The 17,937-nt window shown below is 45.5% G+C and overlaps 1 protein-coding gene across 1 annotated transcript in view; it reads left to right on the top strand.

Annotated features, from left to right (window-relative positions):
• Nucleotides 1–18: 18 nt before the first annotated feature.
• GALNS (galactosamine (N-acetyl)-6-sulfatase) overlaps nt 19–17,937 on the top strand; it is a 41,159-nt gene continuing 23,240 nt past the window's right edge. The window contains exons 1-9 of the mRNA XM_065745409.1: nt 19–114; nt 3,043–3,166; nt 4,330–4,404; nt 5,419–5,521; nt 8,290–8,433; nt 10,070–10,136; nt 10,254–10,381; nt 11,206–11,345; nt 12,398–12,501. Coding sequence (XP_065601481.1) covers nt 25–114; nt 3,043–3,166; nt 4,330–4,404; nt 5,419–5,521; nt 8,290–8,433; nt 10,070–10,136; nt 10,254–10,381; nt 11,206–11,345; nt 12,398–12,501 — 975 coding nt within the window. The 5' untranslated portion in view covers nt 19–24. The remainder of the gene's footprint in view (nt 115–3,042; nt 3,167–4,329; nt 4,405–5,418; nt 5,522–8,289; nt 8,434–10,069; nt 10,137–10,253; nt 10,382–11,205; nt 11,346–12,397; nt 12,502–17,937) is intronic.

Below are 17,937 nucleotides of genomic sequence, written 5' to 3'. Positions count from 1 at the left end.
CGGTCATGTGACGCGGCGGTTGCCATGGCGAGAGCGGTGTTGGTGCTCCTGTGGCTGCGCTGGGCCCTGAGCTGCGCCGCGCCGCCCAACGTGGTTCTGCTGCTCATGGACGATGTGAGTGCGGGTCCCGGCCCCTGGGGGGGCACCTGGGCCGAGGGGGTGTTACGTGTGCCCCCCCTTTCTCCCCCATCCTGATAGTGGGGCCTACTGTAGGCCTGGGCGCGTTGCTGCTGGGCAGTGCGTGGGGCAGAGGGCGATACTGAGGGGGTGAAGTGGACGGGGGCCACCAGGGAGACCTGTGGGCCCTTTTGGGGGCTGGTGTTTGGAGATGTGCTTGAGGGAACTGGGGCTGTGGGGTGAGCGTGGCCCTGCTGGGTGAGCTCTGTCCTTTGGCGGTTTTGGGGTGGCCCTCAGGATCCCACTGATGTTTGAGGAATTGGTTTGGGCCGCTCAGGAGCTCAGTAGGGCTGTGGCCTGACCCCCAGCTCGCTTGTGGTATGGGCTCTTTGCACAGAGGCTTCAAGGGGTTGGCTCCCTGACCCCGCAGCTGGCTCGTTCTGAACGTTCCTTTCAAGCATTCCTAAAGAGTTGCAGGTGGGACTGATGGGACTTGTGTTTCAAGAGCACCTTGCACATTTAGTGAGCACAGTGGTGGTGGGTTGGGGTTGGACTAGGTGATCTTTGCAGTCTTTTTCTGACGTTGGTGACTTTATGATTTTCAGTTTGCTTCTTCATGTTCTGTCTGACCACTACTTCCGAGCAGTTCTCTCTGCGTGTACCATCTCAGGACAGCGTGGTCACAGTTTGCTGCATCCATTCCCTTTGTCTCTTGAGCAGCACGTGGGTAGGGTCTGCATCATGACTCATGGTCACAGGCTTTGGGCACAGTGATTCAGGCACTGCTTGTGGTTTGGTGTGATGGTCTGGAAAAGTTTGAATGAAGCTGGTGACTGCTTCCTGTGAGAGCTGCCACAGTAACTCACAGTGAGTTGATTTGTCTTTCGAGTCCTTTTGAGGTTTTCTGTGAAAGCAGTGGCAATTTGAAGGTGCTCATCGTGTGCCTCTTTCTGTTCCTTGTTTGTGGATGTCCTGCTGAAATCAAGTGGGACTTCTCAGGTCTGTAAAGTCGAACCTGGAAGCAGGCATTTTGGAAATAGTGCTTACATATGAACCAGCTTATCTAATGACTACTCACTTTATCAGCTTGTTCATAATGACTGAGTGATTAACTGTCCTTGGCAGGAGAGTGTATTCACCAGCTGGTAAGTGTTGGAAGGTGGGATGTTTTGGTTTTATCCCAGCATTGATGGAATCACTGGCCAAGTTAAGGCTTGGCTTTCTGAACTACAGAAATAATTGTGTCAGTACCTTCCAATACCATAGATGGATGCAGGGGCAAGCAGCACTGAGTAAGGTGAAGCTTTAAATATAGATAAACTGATACCTTTCAGGAAATGCTTTAGAAACCCAAATGATCCTCCTGAAGAGCTGTACAGAAGGAAAACTGTAGCTGTTAGGCAGCAGATATGATCCCAGGTTAAATAAATCGCAGGTACAGAAGTGCATTTGTTTTCAGCACAAGCTTGAGTTGCTGCTCTCCTCCCACTTTGCTTCTCCTCTCGTGTTTTCCTGTCATCCTTCAGATGTATTTGGAGTAGAAATGCACTGTGTGCTGTCCTAATCTCAGAAAGCTGGTGAGGGTGTGTATGTGACTCGAAGCCTGCTGGGCTTCCTTCTCCCACTGCAACCTGCCTGTCTTGCTGTTGTTCTTGTGGTGTTTTAATCCTCTTGTATGATCCCACTCTGGAAGTGTTGGTACAGCAGAAGACATAATGAGGCACAGATCCTGACCCGAGCTTCTGTGAACTGCTTATTTATTTATGTGCTGCTCATTAGAAATGCATCTCCACGGTCTTTCTCCTTTGATCCTTTGGTGGCTTCTGTGGCTGTCACTGTGTGAATTAGAGCAGTGCAACGTTCTGTTCTGGTGTCTTTTGTGACGATAAAGACACTGAAGAGCTGAGGACTTGGGGGTGACTGCTGAATCCATTTCAGTTCCACATCCATGTTCAGATCGCTTCTCTGTTCCAAACCTCACTGCTGCAGTGCACATGGTAGACTCTGGATGGGACCAGACAGATGGCTTTCTAAACATCGAGATGCATTACATCCTCTATATTAGTTGCTCACCTGATACACATCTGTATTAAGGAAAGCTATTGCCTTTTTTTAAAGCCCAATATAATCTCTAGCAACCACGGTGCCTAATTGCTCATTAAGTTGTTCCCTTCTACAACCTTCTGTTTTAAGTCACTTACTTTTATTTGTGTTATTACCAGTAATAGTTTTCAGCAGCAAACATAGACAGCGTGACAGTAATTTTACAGCTCTCCTGGATGGGGACTGTGCAGCCCCACTGTGCTGGGAGGGAGGCACAGACTCAAACCCCCATTTGCAAATAAGCAGAGTGTCGTGCGATGCCTCTGGCAGGTTTCTCTCCAGAGCTTGCTTTTAAGATAAACATCTTCCTGCAGCACTGCTTGTGAATTCAGACCTTTTCCTTGCTTTAAGTGTGTAGTAGATGGAGCAGATTGAGAGGGTGCAGGGGTCGAAGACACTCAGCCAAGGGCTGAACAGCTTGACTTGCAGCTGTACGCCACCGAGTGCATGCTGTGTCATACCCTCCTGCTATGTGTGTGCCTGCCACTCTTCAGGCTCTGCAGTGACAATTGAGGACATTAGGGCTCTTAACCTCGTTCTGCTACAGCTGTTTTAATGTCCACTTGAGGACGAGCAAGTCGTCCAACCTCGTGTGTGCCTCAGTTCCTCATCTGCAGCAAAAACCACGATAGTTCCCAGCTTCGTGGGGTTGGGGAGGATTGGTTTGATCGTGGCTGTGAAGTGCTCCCTGAGCAGGGAGATGAGCTCTATAAAGATTTAGAAACGGAGGGATAAAATAAAAGTTTTATGTGAGCCCAGGAGCACTGTCATTTGTGGAAGAGTAGAAGTACTTTCATGTCTTGTGGTGTGTTCTTCTTGCAGATGGGCTGGGGTGATTTGGGAGCTTTTGGAGAGCCTTCTAAGGAAACTCCTAACCTAGACCAGATGGCTTCGGAAGGGATGCTTTTCCTGGATTTTTATACTGCCAGCCCCCTCTGCTCTCCGTGTAAGTAAACCTGAGCTTTAAACTAGCACATAAGAATGCCACCTTCTGAGATTGGGATGTGTGCCAGCCTGTGACATGAGCTAGCAACCAAATCAGTGATTGCCCTCAGGGCGGAGTTTGGATTTGGTGCTTTGATCTTGTGTGTTGCTTCCTTTTTGTTCGTGTTTTGACTGCAAAACCTACAGTCTTAAGTTCTTTTAAAGCAGTACTTCAGTGATCAGTTCAGCTCAGTTCAGCTGGAGGACTCTGTCTCCTATTCTGCTTTAGTATTCTAGCCTCATTTTTCTTGATTCCTTGGGGGCAAACAAAGCAGTGTCTTAATTGTTGCTGAACAAAAGGTGCATAGTTTGCCTGACTCTGTTGGCTTTGGTGAGGCTTTTTGTGCAAGGAGTGGTGGCAGGTTGTATGCACTTGTTGACCCTGATGGCTAAGCAAGATTACTGGGGAAGAGGCAAGAGAGGAACATTTGAGTTTGGGTGGGAGAGGTTATTTATTTGTTTATAATCCTTTTTGCTTGTTTGTTTATGTTGCTGCCCCCCCAGCTTTACTAACAATCAAGAACTGAAACAAAAATGAGGAATGGGAGCCACACTGCTTGGATTTTCTCTGAGGAAATCATTTGTCAACGTGCTCATCTCTGCCCTTGCTCAGCAGAGGCACTTAGAGTCCAGTGAAATGCCACTAAGTCCAGTGGTACTTTTGCATGTGCTTAAACATCCATTTAAATGTTCCCTGCAGTCAGGACCTGGCTTTTATTGCCAAAGCTGGACAGCTTCTTTTAGTTCACTGTTGCATGACTTTCATTCAGTTTGTGTCAGGATTTCCTCTTAAATACCTGTGCCAGGTATTCCATTTCTAATGGCTGAGGTAGGAGGGCTGCAACTGCTTACTGATGGAAGTAATTGCTTTTCAGCAGTGGGTAAAGTAATTTGACAGAGGGGTCAAATTTTCATCAAGCTTATCCTGGAATAACTCTAATTGTGTGGCATGAGAACGCAGCTATCTGTGTGGTTCATTGAGAAGGGGATTGCTGCCTGCTCTAACTGAGGCTGGCCCGAGTAGCTGGCTGTCTCTGGACACTGGTGTGCTTCAGCCTGAACGTGGTAATGCTGACAGCAAGCAGAGTGCACATAAAGTGACATGATTTTTGTTTGTTTCTGCAGCAAGGGCAGCGCTGCTGACGGGTCGTCTCCCCATCAGGAATGGATTTTACACAACCAATGCACATGCCAGAAACGGTACGGGCTTCGTTCCTGGTTCCTCTTCTGAGTTGTCTGTGTGCTTAGCTTGCCACGGTTATCTTCTCTTCAGGGTCTTCCAGGGTGGCACAAAAAGATTGCCATGTTAGCTGCTGGTAATAAGCGTGAAATTTGTTGTTTCCTCCTCATCAAGCAGAAAACCTTCTCCTGTGAGGAGATGTAAACAAGGTCGGTTGATCCATTTGCTTTTGCTGGCTGAGAAGTGTTTCCTCTGGGCAGTGCAATTGGTGTCTGGTTAAACAGAGGCACGTGGGGTGTGTTAACACCCAGAGCAAAGTGCAGGCTGCTTCTGCAGCATGGCTTTTCTAACTCTTTCAGGAAGGGCCATTTTATAGCCCTGTTGTGCCTGTGCTGCTTCCAGGAAACACTGTGTGTGCATGATGTCCCTGAGTTGATTTTGGTTCCAGAGTGACAGATGCTGTGTGAGGCCACGGAGCAGCAGCTAGTACTGATCCACACTATCAGCAAGCGTGCTCCCAACCTCCATCCTCACCAAAGTCACACCTTGTATCCTCAAGGGCTGCAGAGGTAAATGACATTTCCTTCAGCTCTCGTGGCCTGAGCCAACTTATCGATGCTTTGATTCAGGAAAAGAAACGCCTTCCTTTTAGGAGACACAAACCGAGTTTGCAGAAGTGAAGGCAACGCTGATGCACACCTAAAGCACTCGTTTTCATGATGATGCTCACTCCCTTCTGCCCCTTTTCAGGGCCTCACCTTCCTTCTGCAATAGCAGCCCCCTTATTTATTTATTTTTATTGGAGTGGTGTAGAAATAAGAGGAGCTCTCTCTTTACTTGAGACGCACTGTTTGCTAAATCAACTGGCCCCCTTCATCTCTTGCTCTGGGAAGACTTCCAAAGAGTGATAGTGCAGGAACTTCAAACTAACTGCTCTTTCTGATCCAGTAATAATAGTTCTAATGATGGGTGGCCGTGAGCTGTTTGCTGTCATAATTGTAAGAGTCAGAAGGATTTTTCTTTGTTCATTGCAGCATACACACCGCAGGATATAGTAGGAGGAATTCAGGACTCTGAAATACTGCTCCCAGAGCTGCTGAAGAAAGCTGGCTACACCAATAAGATCATTGGCAAATGGTAAACTTTGCTCAGATCTCTTGCTTTGAGACTTCTACTTGTGTGTGTGTGTGTGTGTGTGTATCACAAGGGAGCAGTGGGACAACCTGAACTGCAGGAGAAAGACGTCTGAGCTTCAAAGCAGGCTCTTTCCAAATCTGTGGTGGATCTTTGCTCCTGCTGTGATCAGTTTCTGAACAGAGTGTTAGCATTACAAGTACATACATACATCTGTACATATATACAAACCCTGCAGCTCTTTGTGTTTTCATCTGTGTACCACACTACTTAATTACATGAGGAGGTGCCAAGATGTTCTGCTGGAGCTTGCCTTTGTCGCCTACGTGATTTTTATCTTTGTCCTCTGCTGCAAGTTGTTCTTTTTCTTTTTTTTTTTTTTTTTTTGATAGGCTGAGCTGTGCAAGCTTTTTGGGAGGCTGGGGAGGGGAGAAGTGTGTGGTACTGGAATAGAGATACAGATGCTTGAAGATGAGTGGATTGAAACCAGAGCCACACTGAAGCCTGTTCACTTAGTGTAGGAGATCAGGGAGGGTGGGGAGGGGCTTGGCCAGGGCAGCTGATGCTTCCAGGTGTTCTGAAAGAACCAGAGAGCTGATCCAGTGCTCTCTGCACGCTGTGCTTTGGCTTCGTTGACTTTCAGGGGAGAACAGGGAAATCTTTGCAGATGTTTCGTGATGTCTGTGAAGAACTGGAAGGGAAAAGGCTGAAAAGGTATTCTGTTCAAACACAGGCAGTGGAACCACTGCTGTAGTAGTTGAAACTGGTGCATTTATAACATTCGAATTTCAGATGCGCTCGTGGGCTCTGATGGAATCCCACGGGGCCCAGGGATCTCTGATTGCAATTTGGAACAGTGCTGTAATAAATAAATGTATAAATAGCAGCTTCAGAACTACTTACACCCCAAGCTGAGTACTGCTTGGTTAACAGTAATTGTTAATGAAGAGACTTCAGACTGGATTAGTAGCAGGGGGGGATGCTGTTTAGGAAAGTAATGGGATGCATTTTCTTGAACTGTTTTGCTCAGAAGTTAGAGAAGAGTGAGATTGGATTGTGGCTGGATTCACCAGTACTGCTGAAATTGGGAAGAAAGCAAACTAACCAGAGATAGTGAATTATTTATTATCACGAATCCGAGCAGCACAGTGGCCATGAAGAATCGGATCAGTGGGCTGAATGCAATAAGATGCAGTTCAGTGCTAATAAATGCAAATTCATACACCCGGGGAAAAGAAATAAACAATGCAGCTACAGATTGGTTCCAGGCAGTTATTTGGAAAACAGCAAATCTGGAAGGACCTGCAGCTGCTAGCATGAAGCAGACTAAATAACAATGTGCAGAGCACTGTCATGATGGATCCAGGAACTGTTGTACCGGAGAGTTCTGGGGCATGGTGCTGTGCAGCAGCACTCTCTGGCATTTGTGAACATCACCTGCTTTGCAGAAGGGTGTTTGGAGGGGGAAAAAATGGTGTTAAGACAGTAATTCAATTGGAGTTTCATTTTAGGATTTCAGGGCTTGTCGAGATCTTAAATTTTTTCCAGCAGATTTTGTATCCTTTAAACATCCCTTTTCAAACCTTTGCAGGGCATCAGTGAGTTCCACAGCTTGATGGTATGTTTGCAAGTCTAGTTTTGTCCGTGCCCACTTCTGAATTTGTTGCTCTTCATTAAATATCCTGCATATTTTTGGGGGGATGTGGCAGGGAGAGAACAATCCGCCTTCTGCTTCTCTGATTATTTCATGCCTCCTTCATGTCTCTTCTTTTCCTTTGTAAGTTCTCTTGGGTCTTTCTCAGAGCAAGATGTTTTCCCTTTTTGCCTGCTGTTCCCCAGGAGTAGCTTTGTAGCACTGTATATATAGAGGAGGAAAGGGGGAAGTCCTGTGTTGGAGACCTGCAGTTTTAGTTACATCACTGAGATACTTTCATTTATGCTGCAACTCATTTTGGAATAGCTCAGAATGACAGCCTGGATCACTTTATTCCAGGTAATGCATTTTATGTCCCTTATGTTCAGAGGGTGGTGGCACAAAACAGACAGGTTGCAGTGCAGACTTGAGAGTAGAAGCTGGAATGGTTGAATAAACATTGAGGTACAGAGATCTCCTTTAGAGATTGGGAGAGGGTGGGCAGTTTTTATCTTTGAGGTAGAGAATTTAGAATTTAGCTGGAAGTTAGGGATGGAGAGTTTTCAAGCAGAGTAGTAGAAGGCAGCTGTCATCAGTAGTAGCTAAATAGGTTTTATGTTCACTTGTGCACATCAAGAACTTGTTCTCATTTACATTCAGGTCTCTCTGTACCATTTTGGCAAAATAAAGACTCCATAAAAGGAATGCAAATGTAACGGTACACTTCATGAGCTTTGTCGTGGTTTATTTTTTGTAGCTCGGTGGTATAAAAGTGACTTGTTATAGATCAGAATCCTTAAGCAAAATATCCTGTGTGTTGTGGTGGCTCTGGGCTGTGCAGTTCATCAGTACACATCATCAGGACGGCGTGAGGGAAGGCACCAGTGCTAGGCAGTAATGGAAAACAGGCTGGGCATGGGAGCTGGACATGGGGCTGGCATGGGAGCACTGGAATAACTCTGTATGGATCCGTTTGCTGCAAGAAAGATCAAGACAGTGCTCTGCAGTCGTTCTTTGATTGAAATGCTTGAAGTTTTTCTTCTTAGGCAAAGATTGTTTTCTTGCATACCATTCTGATGAGATTATAGTTTGCTTCAATGCAGGAGAATTTTAACTCGTCTATTCCTTTTCTTTCTAGGCATCTGGGTCACAGGCCCCAGTTCCACCCCCTGAAACATGGTTTTGATGAATGGTTTGGATCCCCAAACTGCCATTTTGGACCTTACGATAACAGAGCGCACCCAAATATCCCTGTGTATAGGGACTGGGAAATGATTGGCAGGTAATTCAGCTACTTGCCTGTTAGTTGCCTTCAAAAACATTACCTAGTTGCTGGGAATGTTCTTTCCTTTGCTCTCTCTGCTGACGTTTCTGTGCTGGAAGACAAGAGCTAGCATAGCAAACCAATACTGACTCAAAGGGGTTGGCAGAACCAGAAGCTGCTTCAGAATGAAGCAGAGTTGCAGCTCTGGTTGGATGGGCAGTGGTGTGCAGGTGCTTCACCCCACGTGGGGCACTCCTCCAGCGTGTCAAGCATTAGGAATATCTTGCTTCAGATGTGTTCTGAGATGCTTCTGCTGAAGGCCCTGTTTGCTCTGCAGCTCAGCAGTATGAAACAGCTCCAGGGCTGGTTTAATCCACTGTGCCCTGCGGTCACCATCTGCAGCAGTTACTTAAAAGGGGTAGGGGTAAGAAAACAGACATGTGGAATGGTCTTTGTTTTCTTGGTTGTCCATCCTTCTGAATGGAAGGTGGTGCTCAGGTCTGTGATTCAAATAGCTGCTGGCTTAACATCCATGAGCGAGTCTGAGGCTGGCCAGTGTCCAAGATGTGGGTAGTGATTTCCACTGGGGTTAAGACAGAGAGAAGGGAAGGCCTTGTGGGGAAGTGCATGGGGCAGACAGGAGCAAGATTAACTGTCAGGAGGTCTGTGAGTTTCACATCCCAGAAGTCCTACTTCTGCATACTAGTGCTTCCCAGCGCCTCGGCTTGCTCGTTGGCAACTGAAGTTCACTCTAAACTCCTAACCTATTTTTTTGCAGGAATCCTGTCTCCCTCAGCACTCCCTTAGTGTCTAAGTGTAAAATCCGAGCTCGTTAAAGATGAAGTTAGGTGCTTGATTGTGAGGGTTAGTGATGGCCAAGCTGCAGGTTGCATGCAGACCATCTGGGGACCGTGGCTGCTCCGCAGTACCTCCCAGAGATGTTTGCTTATCCTGTTGTGCCCGCAGGCTTCCTGTGATGATTTCATTGCACTGCTTCTCTTGGAAGCTGCTCCCACTCAGTAGAGAAAGGCTGCTTTCTTCCTCCTTGCCTTGCTTTGTAGTAACCTCTTCTCTGTTTGTGCAGTACTAGGCTCCAAGTGTGCAGTCTGTACCGTGCTTACTATTTGCTTTTGTGCCCGGTGTCATCTCTTTTCACTTGCTGTTATTCTCACGAGGACTGCCACCTGCCCTTCCTCACTTAATTGCTGTCTGAAGATACGTCAAGAACAACGTTTTTGGAGCAGTGGAGCAGCCCACGTTGTGATTCCAGGATTGCTCTGTCTCACTGTGCGTTTTTGAGTGCTTCTAAAAATATTACTCACATATCAAACAGCTTTTCACGGCAGGAGTAGTGCCATAAGTTTATTACGTGTGCTACCCCTATTCTCATAGCTCACAGTGAGAAATCAGTGGCTCAGATTCATCCAAAGGCATTAGATAGAATCTGGTCGTTTCACTGCTTTGTCCCATAACTCAAAATGTGATGATGCTGCCCTTAATATCTGAAGGGAATTGGCTGGTTACCTAACAGAGGATTCTTCCCTTTTGCTCAGGAGCAGCAGTCACGTGCTGTGTGCATAATGGCAGGGGGAAGCTTTTTTGTGTTGTGTGTCCCTTGGGATTTATTCTCTCATTTCTCTCTGATTCTTTGCAGATACTATGAAGATTTCAGAATTGATCTGAAGACAGGTGAAGCCAACCTGACTCAGATCTACCTACAGGTACGGTGTATTTCAGTGCTGGTTTCTAACCCACAGTGACTTCATGGTATTTGTTTTTGAAGCGACCTGGATGACAGAGAGTGATTCTGTTACATTTATTTTTATTGTTGTTTACAGGAAGCTCTCGATTTCATTAGCAAGCAGCAGGCCAGCCAGCAACCCTTCTTTTTATACTGGGCAATCGATGCTACTCATGCTCCTGTTTATGCTTCCAAACATTTCCTGGGCACTAGTCAGAGAGGACTGTAAGTCTTATTTTTGCACGTCCTTTTATTTATCTGTTTATTTTTACTTAATACCTCAAGCTGGGGAGATGTAAAGCCTCAGGTGTGTTTATTAGTTCCAAGTACGTAGATAATTAATCAGAAGTGTGTGTGCTGAAGTACGTGAGCACGTGTGTGTTAGTGAGGGCTTTGCTTGGGTTGTTCTGTAATATTTTTGCTATGATCTTAAATGGAGATCACACGACTGAAATGGGGGTGGGAAGCCTAAGCTCCTTTGCCAGTTCGTGTGAGTAATGAGGTGCTGTATGTGGTGTTATAATTTCTGGAAGGCTTTTGTATGATTAGTGTCTATTTTAGTGGCTTATAAATCAGAACAGCAAGTAGAGAAAAGCGTGCTTGGAAAGCACAGGTTACAGGAGGCAAGAGCAGCTCTGCAGCTACGATGAGCCTCGCTCCTCAGAGTGCAATTTCAAACCAATATCCATAAGCAAAATGGAATTATTAGCTTTAAGACTATGGCAAAAGGGTATTGCTTGTGTCTGAGAACCTTGATAGATCAGTGTTTATCTGTTCTAGCCTCTGTCCAGGAGCAGCTCAGAGCTGAGCAAATTCTGACTCTTAATATCCAAGAGAAGCTGCTCTGGGCAGGTAAGAGGCACAGGCTTTGCAGTGACACTGATAAAACTTTTATTACAGTACTTGGTGCAGAAGGGAAGTGTTTCTTTTCACAGGACTGGTTTGAACTGTGTTCACTACAAGCGCTTTGGCTTTTTTCAATACGTTATGCTGTGTGAATCTTCTCCTCTTTTGCTGCCTTTAATGTTTTGCATCTGCTTTTGCTTCAGGTATGGGGATGCTGTGCGGGAAATTGATGACAGCATTGGAAAAATCCTGAAACACCTTCAGAAGCTGGGCATCAGCGAGAACACTTTCGTGTTTTTCACCTCTGATAATGGGGCTGCTCTCATTTCAGCACCTAAACAAGGCGAGCCTCAAATTAACAAAGCTGGGCTGGGATCATGAACTCAAGGCTTATATCTCCATGTCAGAGGGGCCTGTACCTGGGAGTTTCCCTTAGCCTCTATGCAATCAGGAGGAGCCTCAGAGTTCACTCACCTTTAGAGTGAGTTCTGCTCGCATTCCTTCCTTCTGGGGACTGTTGGACATCTCCACTTTGCACTGCTCTGGCAGGGATTGAATATATTGTAATTGATTTAGGCCCAAGCAGACTAACTTAGCAGGGTTTTTATTCTCCATCTGCCTGGAGTTTATTTGAGCATCAAAGTAATTGCAGAGATCGAGAGCCATTTCTTCTTTAACTCTCTTGAAAAATATCAGGAAGAAAAACCTATTTTTGTTCTGCTCTGTTTAAAGGATCATTTCTCACAGAGTCATTGCAAATTGATTTTATAACCCACTCTTTTCTATTTGGAGGCAAACTGTCTCGTGGTTATTAGACCACAGAGCAGGAAGTATCCTGAGCTCTGATGTCAGCTGAGCCACTGTGTTTGACTTTGTGTGACCTGGAATCAGCCTGTTTGTTCCTCAGTAAACTCTGCTGTAAGGATGGGTTAAAAACCCAGACACTCCTGCAAATCACTTGCTATCTCTGAGAGAGAACATTCAGGGAATGTGTGATTACTGTTTTTTGTTCTCCTATCTGTGTCTAATACTGCTCAGGTACTTCAGAAGGTTATCAGGAGAACCCTCTTGTGAACGTGTTGGATTTCTTTAACTTACAGACAGCAGTTAACATCCCTGAAGGGAAGGAAAATGCTTCAAAGTCTTTCCTGTGTGTTTTATTCTTTGTTCAAGATTGCAAGTGGTGTTTAACTGTCCATTTCTCATGCTCACTCCTAAAATTCATCATAAAGGGGTTTGGAAAAAAAAAATCAGCTCTGGACATATTATTTGAAGAAGGATTCATGCAGAAGTGGAAGTTAGTTTAAAAGTAGCCTACAAATTTCTTAGTTGACAATGTCCCTTTGTTGTATGATGTTGGCATGTTGTGGGGTTTATATCTGTTTCTTTCTCTAGGAGGAAGCAATGGTCGTTTTCTCTGTGGCAAACAAACCACCTTTGAAGGTGGCATGAGAGAGCCAGCTATTGCTTGGTGGCCTGGACATATACCTGCAGGAGGCGTGAGTATCTGCTTTTAGCAGCTCTGATCAGTGTTGAGTGGACTGAAGCGAATGGGCATTGGGTCAGACTTTGAGCATTTCAGTCCTGACACTTGTCTAAATAAGGAGCTGCCTCTAGAGAACAGTGCCATTCCTGTTCATTCTTGCAAATATGCAACTGCTGGGCCTGTGATCAGCACTTCTGGGAAGCACCACGTGTTCTGGCCTTCTTGTCTTCGTAGTTCAAACCCTTTACTCTTTTGGACCACAGTATTTTTAGTGGGTTACATATTAGAACAAACTGAAGTGTGAGCACAAGTCCCAGTCTCTCTGTGCTTCAAAGCCTCCAGTGATTTAACCCTCACAGCTCCTGCTTTGGTGCTTGATGAAAGCTCACTCGGAGAGGTGTAGATACCAGAATATTGCTCTTATCTGCCTGTACACAAATTCAGATACCATCACTTCAAAATAATCCTCTGGTGACGCTGCCAGCCTCTGTTGTCCCAGTTCTCATTAAGGAAAGATGCAATCAATTCTTCTGCGGGCAGGGATTTTAGTAAATAATACAAATCCCCTCCCCTCTGTGAGCATCTCTCATCCCTAAAGAAAGTGATACTTTATTAAGTGGGCACTGAGCTTAAAACTGCAAACGATTCATAAATAAAACATTTATTTTTCTAAGTTGCATTCCTTCTGAATGGCTTAATTGAGTTGGGATAATGATAATTTATTGTTTAGGTTTAGGAGGATGCCATCAGGTGTCGTGGACCCGCAGCTGAGGGCAGAAGGGTAGTTTGGTTTCATCGTTCTTAAGGAATTCACAAAACCTACTAGGGATGTGCTGTGATATTTTTTTAATTTGAAATGAAAACAGTCTTTTTGTTTAAATTTAAACATTTCCATAAAGTCTTTACAAGCCAAGTACAACAGCCTGGGGCAAGCACAGGGGAACATGAGACCGAAACCGACTGTTTTGTTTTCCGTGTCCAAACTGAATAATGTGCTAAAAGTAAACATGCATTATAAATGGGGACAAGTAAATACCGAGTGTAGGAATTCTTTCCGTTGTAGTAACTCCAACAGTAATTAGGAACACAAGCAGAGAAATCTGGAGGCCTGTTCCTTTTCCACATGCAACGAGCTGGTACCGCTCTCGCAGCGGCGGTGCCGTGCACGTGGCGTAGCTTTCTGCAGTGAGAAGAGGTGTCAGTGACCTGGTGTGATGTGTGGCTTCCTGCCTGATGTTACAGCTGAAGCTGTGTGTATTTCCACGTGCAGTCATTGTGGTGCAGAGTTAATGTGTCTGCACACGGGCTGGAACGGCCGACGTACCGCGGTGAGCACGTGTGAGCTGCAGGCTGTGCTTCAGGCATGCTGGGCAGGTGTGTGCCCAAGAACCCCCTCCTGCACCACTGTTGGTATCATCCTTGGCACTTCAGCACGTGCTTAAATCCAGATTCTCCTTATGCTGGGCTCCAGTTTGGGATTGTCAGCCAGATGCCTGTGCATGCAGGTGTTACGCTCCCCGATGTGCTCTTGGGCTTCGCTGGTGCACCCTGAGAAAGCTGTTCTGAGCTGTGTCCTCAGGATGTGTTGCTTTGTTCTGAGCTGAACCCTGATACGATGCTATAAGTAAGAATGTGACAGCTACTTACATGTCTTTTCTGCTTGCATTCTTGCCATCGAGGCTCTGGCAGTGATGCCCAGAGGAGCACTATCTGCAGGTGAGAGGTTTGGCATTGCTTCTGTGAAATACAGCTTACTTTGTGCAAGCACGTAGAGTGCCTGTAGTTTCTGCTTCATCATTGCCTCTTTAGACATAGCAAGTGAAGAGGTTTGTGTTTACTAGCATGCTTTTGGCTTCTTTTCAATATCATATGGAGTCTGTAGCTTCAACATCTTCTTGACTGAGTTGAAAGCAGTCTTGTGTAGTCCATGTAAAGCCTGGAAAGCCTGCTTCCAAGTGCCTCACTGCACTCTCCTTTCGAATGAGCTGAAGGAAATGAAGGCTTGGGTGCCCTGCACCAGGGTGGAAGCAGAGTGCTTCTCAGGAGTGCTGAAATACCCTCTGCTCCATCCTGTGCTGGGGTTGCTCTGTTCCAGCCACGGAGGTTTTGCAGAGCAGGCGTTGGGCCAGCAGCCATCTCAGCTGGCACCGCTGCAGCAGAAGAGGACATGTGCCTCTGGCCAGTGAAATCCAGCTATTGGCTGGGAGGCTCCTCCTGCTGATGGAATCTGGCAGTCTCTTCATCATCTTATCGATATCTGTGTTTTGTTGGGTTCCTGATCAAGGGCGCAGCTTGTAAAATGAAGGAGTGCCTTTTCAGGTAAACAAAAGAAGTTGGGTGACAGGATTGCTGGCACTTGACAGGATATCGATAGAGGTTGGGGTGTTGGGCACGGTTGGCTGATTCAGTTATTCTGGGGAGAGGGGATGCCTTGGGAGGCTGTGTTGCTCTTGGCATCAACATTCAGTAATTCAGGTCCCCCGTCAGGAATATTTATTCACAGGAAAACAGCCTTTCTGCAGTTTCTTCCTCAGCGATGCTTTCCAGGTGAGTTCACAACAAATCACCATTTCAACATTCCCCGCATCACATCTGCCTTCTGGAAGGATCCAGCTGGAAAAAAAAAAAGACTCATATTCTGTTGGTATTTGAATCCTCCTCCTCCTCCTCTCTTCCCTCACCCTCCTCCCCTTCTTCTCTCGTGCCTGCTTCCTGAAGGAGAAAAGAACATATCAACCCAAAGACAGCATTGCAACCTTTTCTTTGCTATCTCCCATGGGGCGCAAATTGAAATTGAATTAGACAGGGATATCAGGTCTGCTCGCTGTGATAACTGTAAAAGGATTTTATTTAAAAACACCCTGACATTTGTTCACCCAGTTTCAAATATTTAGCTTTCCTCCTTTCCATTCCTGGCGGGGGCGACTTTATTAATTGTCGCCTTTGATTCAGAGTTAAAGCTTGAAAGCACTGATAACAGCAGTGGTGACTATTTCTTCCAGCGACGTGGCCCACAGCAAAAGGATTTCATTTTCTTAAAGACGTTCTGTGTATACGGAGGGTTTATTAAAAAGAAGGGGGAGGAAGAAGGGGGGGAGAAATCCGTCCTTACGTGCGTAATACCGGCTGTTTCTCGCTGATATGACCAATATCTGATCTCACTCTTTTTTATATATTATTTATTTTCTCTGGGCTGTTGCCCTCTCTGGATTTTTTTTTTCTTAAAAAAAAAGGAAAGGGAAAGGCAACTAGAATGAAAAAGCACTGTTGACAGGAGAAAATGGTAATTTTTGTATTTTTCTCTGAAAATACTTCAAAGTTTTATATAAATATTAACCTTTTTTTCCCCCTATTCTACAATGCGGTGCTGCAGAGCACAGATAAATCCAAGTGGCTGTGGCACGGGCATTTAATTTCCTTAAGAAGTTTTCTCTGCTTCATGGAAAAATGCGGTCTGAGACCAGAAACGTAATTGGATGATTAAAGAGAGTCATCTACATCTGGCTATGGGTAATAAGGAGCGGGTACAAGGAGGCTGTGGTGGCCCCGCGGGGTTGTCACAATGCGATATATGAATTAGGTGATATTAGAGGCACGAGTCTCAGGTCAGCAGCTGCCTCTTGCTGCTTGTTATCAAAAGATTGAGGCGAGGGAATGGAGTGACAACAAGAAAAGTGACTTTTGGATTTGCTGTAAAATGGCGAGGCCTCGTTACAAAAAGCTTGGGACACCGTTCTGCCCGCCTGATGTGGCAGGATCAGGGAGCAGGCGTGTGCCACTTGTGCTTTGATTGGACTCTGAGCTCTGCACGTGCTGTTCTGCTGACCCCACAGCATTCCTAAGGCTTGCTCGAGGTAAATTAGTCAGCAGATGAGCCTGCAAGGGGCTGAGCATCTCTGCTGGGGTGCTGAGCACTTGTAATCCCTGCTGACCTCAGTGAGCTTTCCTGAGATCAGTGGCTCATGAATCTGTACAGCCCTGGGAGCGAGCTGATGCTTCTTGGGTTTTTGTTGTTGTTTTTTTTTCCTCTACATTATTTTTTTTATTTTTATTTTTAGAATTTCAGTATTTTCTGCACACGCACACAAGACCAGAGAGCAGCCTTTGTGAGGGGGCAGTGCTGGGGGCATCCCGATGTCCACCAGTAAGGCTTCACAGCTAATGCCCATGACCTTCTCCCAGACCTGTTGGTTGCCCTGCCTTCCTGGACAAGGGTTTCTGTGCTCAGGGCTTCCCCTTGGGCGTAGAGCTTTGCCCCTTGTTTGCTTCTTAGGAGTTGTGAGAAAGCATTCTTCCACCCAGCTTTCATATTACATGTTCCTGCCAACACCTTTTGATGTATGAAAGCCATTACACTTTGAAATTGCTGTAATCAAGTAACGTGATATTGTAATGTTGAACTTGTAATCAGTCCTCTGCATGTTGCTCTCTCCACTATTTTTGTGTGTGTGTGTGTTTTTAACTTGCTAATTCTTCACTTCTTTGCAGCTCAGCTTCTTAATGAAAGTCCTGGTATCCCCAGAGAAATAGCATTTTCCCTTTATTTATTTTTTTCTCAGGAGCAAGTATTGCAAATATTCATTTACCATGTTATTGTTTGTCGTGAAGCGAGTCAGGCCATCCAGGCCAGGGGTCTGTGTGGGACAAGGAGGAGGATTCAGAGATACAAAGACTTGGATAGTGACAGCAGTGTGATGTTCACACCCATGTTAGCAAGCTGCCAGTAGGACGTGGGTTTCGCTCACAGCATGCTTCTGAATTTACTGTTGTGAGGTCCTATCAGATGGCTTCTTGTCTCTGAACAAGAAGGGCTTTTTTCACATCACATCTTGTGCTGGTGCATCCTGGTGCAAAGCATGCTTGCTCTCGCTCTTGATTTGAATCGCTCTGCTTCAGTGTAGTGTGCTGCTGGCTAATTAAAGATCCCACAGCAGCTAACTGCAGCTTATCCCACAGAGGACGGGAGCAAAGCTTCAGAGAGAATCAGTCAGAAGATAACATTAGGGTTTTAGAATAAGGCAGAGAGATAAGCATGGCTTCCAATTAAAGAAAAAAACAGCAGCGAGAAACAAACAACAAAAAAATGCTGTGCAAATCTCCATTGGAACCAAAACCAGATGTTTTCTCCCTTATTAAAATATATCCTAAAAATACCACAACTTTACAGTTTTTGAATTGTTGGAAATGGTTTGCAGATGAAGTCATCAGGCTCTTTTTGTTGTTATCCACCTATCCCTGTGCTTTTTGTGAACGCTTTCAGGATATTCTGGAGTATGGAGATGACCTGGGGAGGGAACAAATCAAGGACTTTTTTTTTTCTTTCTCGTTTTAAGTGCTGATTTTTCAGTCCAAAAATGGTTCAGAATTTGTTAAATGAGGTTGAACGGTGTAAAAAATAATAATAATAATAATAAATAAATTAAAAAATTTGCTCCTTAGAGTGGATACA

This window comes from Cyrtonyx montezumae, unplaced genomic scaffold, assembly GCF_038088225.1.
Source record: "Cyrtonyx montezumae isolate F1298 unplaced genomic scaffold, pur_monq_1.0 scaffold_35, whole genome shotgun sequence".
Taxonomy (NCBI): Eukaryota; Metazoa; Chordata; class Aves; order Galliformes; family Odontophoridae; genus Cyrtonyx; species Cyrtonyx montezumae.
This window is presented reverse-complemented; position numbering and strand designations above follow the sequence as displayed.